Here is a 10,694-nt window from a genome sequence, read left to right as displayed (position 1 = left end):
GACCACCTGTGAAATCTGAGACTGAATCTGACTTGTACTCAGTCAACAAGTTTGACCTTATTCTGTCAAAGCACAAACTTTACCAAAAAATTGACCTCAACGTCCAAAACAACTCATATAATCTTAATTTCCTGCAATCTCTTGACGCATTGCCATCAAATGTTTTTTTTATTATTTTTTTATTATACTATTATTTGACAATAAACACATATAAGTTCAAGTCTAGTACTCATTTTAAAGATGAAATACCAAAAAAGCTTAATTCCCTAAACCATGTGATAAGCATCCTACAATTAAAAACAGTTTAGTCTCTGCACGTTTCTGTAGTTCAGTGTTACATGTGGTCATTCCTGCCTGACCTATATACTCTACAAATAGAGCACAACTTTTAACACCCCTCTACATTTTGCAAAATGTTACACTCTCAAAGCCAAAATATTGACGCTATTTATAAGTACCGCGTGTCAGGCCAAATCACGCTTGACACCCTTTCACTATTTTCTGTCCTGAATCGTTTCACTAAGTATTCACGTGACATTTCTTCGCTACTGCAGTAAGCAAATAGTCTTCCTTAAAGTGTGTGATAAAGTAGATAATAGACAGTATATTGTATGTGGTAATGAGATCACTATACATTTAATAATAGTGGTACAGCAATGCTAGTTCACGTGTGTGTTTGTGGGTGATTGCACACATGTATCCCAGTAAGTAATGCATGAAGTCACAGTTGTATGTATGTGTGTTATATACACCTGGAAAAAAAGCGACATCATATTTGCATGCCTCCGTGCATGTCCATGATTATGCTCATGGTAACTCACAGAATCTGCTTCATTGTATGCATCTATTAACATCCAATCAGATTTAACAACAAACAACAAAGCTATGCACTGTCAAAACACCAAATGTTATGTTAGCACTCTTTTTCTGTTCTTATTTTATTTTAAAAATACATTCAAGTAATTCAAAATGCATTCATTGTGTTTGCCACATTCAATTGAGTGTTACATTGTTAAAATGGCATTTGATTTGATAAACACTAAGCAGTGATTATAAGTTGGAAGGACTCAAAAATGTCAAGCCTATGCTTTCAGACTTGACCCGACCTGTCTTATCCTGACTTGAGACTTGCAAAACACTGACTTTGTCCCACCTCTGCTGATTTGCAATGTGGAACCAAGTGACTTATAGCGAATTTATCTCAGAACCTTACTTTAGTACGGAGCCCAGCACTTTAACGAAAAACGATGATGTCCGTCATCATCAGTTTGTTTCTAAAACTGTGAGCATGTATATAGTTTACTTAGTTTTTCTTTTTCAGGTGGGTGTGTCGGTAATTTTATTTTCATCTTCACAATAGCACAGGTTCATCTCACAGAATTGTATTGCAACTTTTTGGCTTTTCCAGGTCATCCAGCCTGTGTCCTGCATGCCTTGCCTGGGGCGGATCCAATTTGGCAGGGTTTTCCTTGCAATTTGTTTGTTGCAAGCAGTGCCCTCGGTCGTGCCCTGTCCTCATATATCTATCCCTGACTACTTTCTGTGACCCATACTTTCTACCAGATGCAGTCATAAAGCCCCTATTGGACGAAGCTGCAGACACTGCAGGTCCTTGACATACAAGAAAGACCTCAAAATAAAATCAGTGAAATCTGAGACATTGGGAAGGAACAGTAGTGTTATGATCACCCGATCTTCCAGAACGCTAACGACCATATGCTAAGAGAGGTGAATGCTCATCTTGTGGTTTTTATAGGGGTCGGTTCTGGCATCTGTTGCTTTTTCCCAGGAACTTGAATCCCTGACCAGTCCGGAGGACCAGGAGAAGGAAACAGAGTCCTCCAAGGAAAGCATTCAATTCAATCATGAAAATTCATTCTCAAAAATAAAAAAAAATGCTCATGATTGCAAACAGTTTAGTTATTGCATAGACATTAGGTTGTGTAAGTGCTTAAAGTAATATTGTTTAATCTTTGTGCTGTCACACTCTAGAAAGGTTTTGTATCTCTAGGGTGACATCTAGAGGTGTTTTCATATACTGCAGCCAGGCGTGACATCTTTTGGTCCCAAAAATGAATGGAAGTATAGTCCGCCATAATGGTGAGCAAGCGACGTGGACAGGGCTCGTCAGAAAACAGTGTTCTGAGCTGGGTATAAAATAAAGTTATACACAATGTGTACATTTTGATGAAATTGATGAATCTTATTAATTGAACACGATATAAATGTGTAAAAATCAATTTTACTGCAGAAATACGATCAATACATTGTAGATGTCAAAAAAAAAAAAAACCTGAGCAGCAGTATGAAAGAAACTTTTTCCTTCTTTATTTGATGTTTTCCTCCCTTACAGTGGTACCAACGCTTAACAATCAACATACAAAATAACAACACTGGAAGTATTTACACAATGCAACAATAAAGTATAAAGTATTTTATTTCTTCTCATTAAACCACTTATTACACTTCCTTGAAATTGGCAGAATTTCTGGGAAATTAGATCAAATGAAGGAAACAAATTTCACTTAATATCGAGCTGATATGTGTTTAAATATTTGGCCATTCATACTAAAACCATATGATTTTGCAGTATGTTTTTGATGAGGACCCTGAATTATGTCGGTTAGGTAGCCGTATGTGTCTACAATTGTTGTGCACTATGAAGATATGTTGAAACCTTTATTACACACACACACACACACAGACAGACAGACAAACGCATAGAACACGCATACTATGTAGGCTCGTATTCCAAGTATCGCCTTGACTTGGAATTGAAAAGATAGTACGGTAACAACTGATATTTCTTTGCATGCACAGGTACACCCAAAAGACTGTTTAAAGCAGCTAAATAATTATCGACACTTCTCGGTAGTGCAGATATGCACTGTATAAATATAAATATATATATATATATGTTATTTTATTCAGGATGAGTCTTTCGCTCCACAGTCAGTTTGGCAGAGCATGTATGCTCCCCAACCTGCATACTGTAGGTGCCCTCATCAGCTACCACCACCTGCTGGATGATTAGTTTACGATAGCATCCCTCACTGCTGATCTCAAAGCGTTCCGAGGGCAAGATGACATTGCTGCCTTTGTACCATCGAATACTACATCTGGGGTTAGACACAGTGCAGTCTAAGATCACTCGGCTCTCCTCAAGGGCAGTCTTATCCTGCAGAGGTTTCACGATGCTGACAGGAATCTCTGAAAAGTATGGCACTGAATTTAGACATTTTAAACCTCAGATATATATTTCTATTACATTACCTGTCACTTTCAGTTGCGCAACAGAGTCCACATGTCTGGCCACAAATTTGATCTCCCCAGAGTCTTCTGGTCGCACATTGCACATCAGGAGGAAGTGTTTGGTCCCTGAAACATGAACAACGAGGATAAATATGTAATTGGGGAAATAATTCAATGCTGATTTTGAAGGTTTGCCCCCTTACAGAGAACTGATCCTAATGTACTCCTTCTTTGTTGTATACAGTGGTGTGAAAATGTACTATGTGTTCATGTTACACATATTTATTTCCCCTTTGTGAGTCGAGTCGATGATGCCAGACCATCTCACCATATCACATTCTCCCCAAACTTCTCTTCACTATATACTGAAGTTTTCATTGGCAAACTTCAGACAGGCCTGTACATGACTGTGCCTTTTTGTGCAGGGGACCCTGTGGGCTAATTTGTGTGCTTCATGGCCACAAAAGCGGGCTATGAGCGTTATCATTTGTAACCTGTATTTTGTTTGATTTTATATTCTGTTCTGTACGTCATAAAACATTGGATTGTTCGTGTCATTCTAAGGAGGTAACGTTAAAAATCAGCAGGGGATTACATATTTACTGGTAATTCCACTCAACAAAATGCAACACTTTTGTTGCAAAGGCCTCTTTCTCTCATACATTGTTCACAAGTCTGCCTAAATCTGGGTTAGTTAACGCCTCTTCTTTGCTGAGAAAATCCATCACAGGTGTGGCATATCAGTGCGCTGAATTGACAACATGATTATTGCACAGGTGGGCCTGAGGCTTAAAACAATAAAAGGCCACTTGGAAATGAGCAGTTTTATCACACAGCACAATGCCATAGATGTAGCAAGTGTTGAAGGAATGTGCACTAGGGATGTTGACTGCAGGAATGTCCACTAGAGCTGTGAGCCGTGAATTTAATGTTTATTTGGAGACCATGAGTAAAGCCCTTTTCTTACCTTCTGGTTACTCAAAGTGTTTCCACATTTACCTACTGACGGCGCAGCATCAGCCCAGGGATTCTTAGACATAGTCACTGGTAGGAGCGCACTGATCAGTATTAGCTGATTTCAGCAAAAAGCCGGTGATTGGCAATGAATTTTCAATGCTGAATCACAAAAAACAATTGCTCGTAACATTGCAGCCTGTAGAGAATACTCAGCAACAAGTATGTTGCGTTGGGAGCATGTTAAATATTTGAAGACTTGATTTGAAGATTTGAACACTTGACAGCCTAAGGGGAGTTTGAGGCTCTGGTACAACAAAAGTCAGTCAAAAAACAGCTCACATAGTTATCACTCGCCTGTATGTTTGTGAAAGTCATAAGGCTAAGCTAATGACCCCCCCCCAAAAAATAAATACTTTAATTCATCAGACTACGTAGACCAGCCTTTCTCAGCAGTGGAAGACGCCGGGTTTCGCCGGGTGCTCTCTCAGCTGGAGCCCCGCTACCTGTGACCCGTCAGAGGTCCACCAGAGCTTGTGGAGCTTGTGCTTTTCACTTCTAAAATGTTTATTTTGGGGGGCAAGCCATTTATTTAGAGGGGCGTTGAAAAACCTGCCTGTGAGGTTTTGGTGACATGTGTGCATTGTGACTCTCAGCCAATTTACCACTCCGCAGGGTGCGCTTCATCTGCACCGAGAACAGACCAGGTCAGAGCTGGACAAAATTACCACTGTGTGAGGTGCACCATACTCCGCCAAGTTGCACCACGTTGCGCTATGTTGCGCTGCGCCATGTTGCGCTGCGCCACCTTGCGCTGCGCCATGAAAATAGAGCCCAATGTGCTTATTTGACCATAATATAAGAAAATGTTCCGATATTTTTTTTACTTTGAAGTTGTTTTTGTGTTGCTATGCACGCTTAAAACGCAAATCAAGGATGTTTGTCGACAAATGTTCAAAAATATTAAAAATCAGTACAATTTAAGATCTCTCCCACTCGGGAGAAAAAATCATGAAAATGTACACAAACCTTCCTGGCGGATCTTGATGGTACTGGTTTGCTGTATCATCTCCCTGTTTTTGTACCATAACCCAGGTATATCCTCCACAGAGATCTCGCAAACAAATACAGCATTCTGATCTTCCAGGATGCTTACGTCCTCCAGGCCCTGCACAATCAGCAACTCTCTTTCTGTGAATGAATATATACAACATTCATTTATGTTTATTAATAACACAGTGTCATGTTCCATTCCCTAAAACCACAGCAGCCCATAATTACAGTTAACTGCTGAGCATTCCATCAGCGTTATATGTAAAAATTCCCAGCAGATGGCAGTGTTAGCTAGATTGAAGCATTGAAGTCTTGTTATGTTTTCCACAACAAACCCCTGTGTATGTTGTTTGCAAGCTAAAAACAATGCAAAACATGCAAGTTAGTTAATTGTAGACCAAATATGTTGTAGGTGTAGTGTGGAAGGTTGTCATCACTTTACATTGGCCCTAATGGTATAATATCTATTCTCTAGCTGCACCCTGTCTCCCACCCAATATCAACTGACACAGACACCAGTCTTTGGGGACCCTGCATAGGTTAAGCAGTATAGACCATGGATGGAGACTGACAAAGATTTTTCAAAATAGAATGGCTCCTCTGCCTTAAGGAATTATTTTCAGACAGCAGACTTTACCATAGACCTCCACCGTGCAGCATGTGGTCACTTCACCGGCATCACAGGTGTACACACCAGAATCACTGACATGACATTTTGTGATCTGAAGAAATCGCTTTCGTCCGATTGAATAAATGCGTACGTTTCCACCAGGCTTCACCTCTCTACCATTCTAAGGAAGAAAACAAAATAACTCATTCACTTGCTGGAATGAAATGTAATTATTTGCCAACAACTTAGACATATATTAAGACTATAATGAAGACAACAGTAAAGAGATAAATAGAGTAGAAGAGTCTTCGAGAATGATACAACATGATTTGTTTAGGGCTACAACTAATGATTATTTTCTTTGTTGATTAATCTGTAGCATGTTGTTTGATTCATTGAGTAATTGGTGATGCCCTACACCATGATTGTCCAAACCTATTGAAAAACACCAGATACTGATGCAATGTAAGGATGCAAGGGCCACACATAGTAGCACACGTAGCTATGCTATGAAGCGCTATATATTTCAAGAAAAAAATGCATCTCATCTTTGTGATATGATATAATGAACTTTTTATGATGAATTTTGGTATTTGCTCTTTGGTCTTTACTTACTTTACAAAGGTATGTACTTTTTCTCTTTAAATTCAATGTGTGCGGCTTTCATTCCTGTACGCTCAACAGTACGGAAATTCCAGAATTACGGAAATTTCTTTACACCCAAAGTAGGGACTTGCCTTCATCCATTTCACGTCCACGTTTTGCCTTGAAAGCTCACATTCAATGGAGACTATTGCTCCCTCTGGGAACTTCTGGTCCTCTAGTTTTCTGAAAATTGTCACTGGAGGCTCTGCCAGAGAAGAAGCAAAATTAAGTGAAGCAAAAGAAAATTTTCACAAATTGACTATGGAGACAAATGTTGAACTATGTTGACCAAACTGTCAGGTATCTGTACAGTTAAGTTATGCATTATTTACTGTGATGACATTTTGATCCTGTTGTCATCAACTGGATGAAAGTCTGAATCCTGAGCTCATAGGGATGAATACTGAGTGACTTGGCAGAGAGTGGATTATTTTTACAGCATGAGGTTAAACTTGCAGCTGACAGAAAAGACTAAGCAAAGCTGCCGCTTTTCATTGGGTCATGCAAGGCTATTTTGTGTTTGGAACGTGAGCTCGGATAAAGGCAACAGTAGCCAGTCCAAAGTGCCACTCCATTCTGTTATCATGCCACCATCGTCTGTCATCTGATATACTCTGAGTGGACCTCTTTAGCTGCCAATCTGGAGTCTCTACCAAATACTCTTTGTTTTCTACTAGTTTGTTTTCCAAACACATATATGCCATACATTATAATTTGGGCCGAGTCGTTTTACCTTTTTTTTTTTTTTTACCACTTTAAATTTACATTTACACACTCTTCGCCTCACCACTGGTTTTAGCCCTTCCCCTAACCATTAAAAACAAGGGCCGAGGGGTAAAGGTCATAGTCCATTTTAACTTAATTCTGAAATTTCACCAAAAAACCATATCCCCAACTTTTTGTGAGTACTGTATGTTTTGACATGAGATAATTCAATATTCAAATACAGTACAGTCCCGCGTTTCGCAGCAGTTCCGTGCCAGACTTAACAGCGAATTACGAAAAAACATCTCAAAAGTATTTGAGATGCCCATAAAGGTGTTGATTTTTGGCAAAACCTCATTTTTACAGACCAAAACTTTTTAATTAATATATGGGAGTACTTAAGTAACAACAAAATGAGGCTATGCGGAATGCCGTAAAATGAGGTCTACTCATATAAGTTTCACTTCCACTTTGTCTCATGCAACTATGGTGCATTCAAGGACGGCTGAACAAAGTGCGATAACTCAATGCTTGATGAAAATCAGTGAAGCATAAACAACAGCACAACATAAACACTGAGGGTTGGTAAATGTAAGCAGCACATTTTATATGTACGGTAACATAGTGACATTACTGACTTGGGTTGAATGAGATGTGTTTTCTGTATATAAGCTGGACTATTTTCAGAGGAAAAATATATGTAATTGACCAAAAATACACTGATTTGCAAATTGCAAATGTGAGGTAACCCATTGTATTGATTATGAGGATAGCATTTCCGGAAATTAACTTGATAAAACTTTCTTCAAAATGAGAGTTAATTTTAAGTTCAACATCCAGAAAATGAATGAATGAATGAGTGAGTGAGTGAGTGAGTGAGTGAGTGAGTGAGTGAGTGAGTGAGTGAGTGAGTGAGTGAGTAAGTAAATAAATAAATAAATAATGGGCCAATGTACCACTTCGCAATGGAGCACCTACAGCCACTTATTATAAATATGCAAACATGCAAAAAAAAACTCAGAGCCCTAGTGACATTATTTTTGTAAGTGGGCACATTCAATAAAATTTGTATTTAGAGATTTAATATTATAATAATAATTATTATTATTATTAATCAATATTATTAATGAGCTCAAATCCTGAGGGTCCTCGTCTTTAAATAACCTACCCTTGACAACAAGCCTTGCTGATGTTTTCAGATCCTCCACACAGAACATGAGGGTGGCGGTGTCTTCCACTGAGAGGTTTGAAATAGTTAAGCTGTGGACTTGTCCCTTGGCGCTCATTCGGAAGTGATTTGTTGGCTTAATCTGGAATCCATTTCTCCACCAGGTGCTGGACACATTGGAATGAGACAATTCAACCTCAAAGGTGGCTGTTTCCCTCTCCATTGTCTTTACGTCCGTCAGGCCTTTCTTGATTGTGATTTTTCGTTCTGTAGAGAAGTTTATGAAACATCAAATTCCTTCAGAAAATTATAATATATTACCTGAAGATTCATCTATCTGCATTTTGTCTTAATTTTGTTTGTGTACCATTTAAAACAGTAAGCATGCACTGTGGCATGTGTGTACTTTACTGTACAACATAGAAAAACTGCTCATACTGACATTGAGATATTTAAGACATTTCAGTATGAGAATTTATACAAACCCAACTCTGAAACTGCCAAGATTTTTTCATTAATTCTAACATAGAGGACCATTCCCAGTGGAAAAAAGGAGTGTTATTTTGGAGACCCGATGACAACAACCTTAGGTTTGAAGGCCAGGGTGTAAATTTAGAAGCAATGAGGGGAGATCCAAATTCATTGGAGGTGCCAGCAGCCTGAACAGCCTGAGGTCCTGACTCTCCCCTTCCCACCCCTACTAGTGATGAAAGAACAGCCTTTAATTCACTCTATGGTCAGAGGATCATGGGAATAACAGAAGCATGCATAAACAAAAAAATAAATAAATAATAATACGTGTTTATATGGTATTCATGCACCCTTTGCTGCTTTAGAAAAATTCAATATGCTATTGTTCGTAGTAAATACAAGTGAATGTACTTGAAATTGTGATTTCAATGTGATGAATGAATGTGATCTGGTTCAGCACAGGTAGCGGCAAGCTCAGTGCTTCTCATGAGCCACAAATACTATGCTCTCGAAGTTGACTTATGCAGGGGGGCAGTCAGCTGTCCGTTGTTGTCATGTTCCAGTACAAGTGCCACGCTAGTCCTCAGTCACTCAAATTACTCTTACTCAGTTTGAATTGAACGTGCTACACAAGAAGCTGCGATGCAGCACAAGCGACACGAGGCGTCGTCAGCAACGCCGGTAAACAAACAACAACAGGGCATCGTGAGAACACGAGCACACTTACGTTCCACTGTGAGCTGGGCTTGTGTGCGATCATGAAGGGTCTCACAGCTATAGGTGCCCCGATCAGACTTGGTGAGGTTGTGGATAGTAAGACTGTGTTTTGGGCCATTGTGTTTGAGGGTGTACTTGGGCCCGTGGTGGAGCAGCACGCCTTGCCTCATCCACTGCACTTCACTTGAATCGAGGCTCACCTCCACTTCAAGAGTTGCCTCACTGTATTCCTCAGCTATAACGGGCGTCATCTTCTTGGTGAACATCACCTGTTGCTCTAAAGAAATGAATAGAATGGACAACTCATTAGCTGTGTCAGTCACATGAACAGATGCTGCACACACAGCAGCCACACCCAGGCATAGTGAAACTCAATATAAAGAAATCCAGCAATGTACAGTATAAATTGAAGTACAGCGCGTAAGCTGAAAGCTCTCAGGAATCTGTCCCTCCTACTACGCCAAGCCACGTGTCTCTGTCAGTTACCAGGGCGAGTTTAACAGGAGAAGCTGCTAAGCACCAGCCATCAAAGGCACCTTTTCAACTATTTTAAATTGTCTGATAGGCTCATTATTTATCACATACAGTATACTACCTGGGGTACTAATGTTGCCCGACCTTCAATTGTAATAACAGTCACTAGGCTGCTGGGAATGCTAAATCCTCATGTTTTTCACATTTTACTGAAATCTCTACATATGCTACAGGCAATTTTTGTTCAATAATTTCCGGACAATAAGTCATACTTTTTTCATGGTTTGGCTGGTCCTACAACTTTTACTCTGGAGCGATTTATATATGTTTTTTTTCCACACTGACAGCCATAATCGCATGTTTGCATGAATCATCAACTTGTCTTACACATCACTTACACACATACACAGTACACATATAGCGGGATAATAATAAATAGAGAAACTTCCATGTCAATTTCAGATTTTAAATAATACAGGTAGTACAGATTTCCATGTAAACTACACCCACTTGCGGTTTGTGCCCCACCCAGTCCAAAGTACAGATACAGACACAGATAATTTAGATGGGTGAACAGATAGTGGTGTACTCGCTCATCCCTAATACTTTGACATGGTCACGGGAGGACGGAGGACCGAACGTAAC

At 39.5% G+C, this 10,694-nt stretch overlaps 1 protein-coding gene across 1 annotated transcript in view; it reads right to left on the bottom strand.

The window, feature by feature from the left end:
* Positions 1-2,129: 2,129 nt before the first annotated feature.
* Positions 2,130-10,694, bottom strand: part of obsl1b (obscurin like cytoskeletal adaptor 1b) — a 41,204-nt gene continuing 32,639 nt past the window's right edge. The window contains exons 23-29 of the mRNA XM_078795254.1: positions 9,586-9,852; positions 8,388-8,654; positions 6,607-6,719; positions 5,897-6,050; positions 5,236-5,397; positions 3,274-3,378; positions 2,130-3,210 (exon numbers count right to left, since the gene is read on the bottom strand). Of these exons, the coding sequence (XP_078651380.1) occupies positions 2,924-3,210; positions 3,274-3,378; positions 5,236-5,397; positions 5,897-6,050; positions 6,607-6,719; positions 8,388-8,654; positions 9,586-9,852 (1,355 nt within the window). The 3' untranslated portion in view covers positions 2,130-2,923. The remainder of the gene's footprint in view (positions 3,211-3,273; positions 3,379-5,235; positions 5,398-5,896; positions 6,051-6,606; positions 6,720-8,387; positions 8,655-9,585; positions 9,853-10,694) is intronic.

The sequence above is a fragment of the Doryrhamphus excisus genome, linkage group LG12 (genome assembly GCF_037039965.1).
Source record: "Doryrhamphus excisus strain RoL-2023G ecotype Guam linkage group LG12, RoL_Dexc_Guam_v1.1, whole genome shotgun sequence".
In the NCBI taxonomy this organism is placed as follows: Eukaryota; Metazoa; Chordata; class Actinopteri; order Syngnathiformes; family Syngnathidae; genus Doryrhamphus; species Doryrhamphus excisus.
The sequence above is the reverse complement of the archived record's forward strand: the minus strand, read 5'-3'. Positions and strand labels throughout refer to the sequence as shown.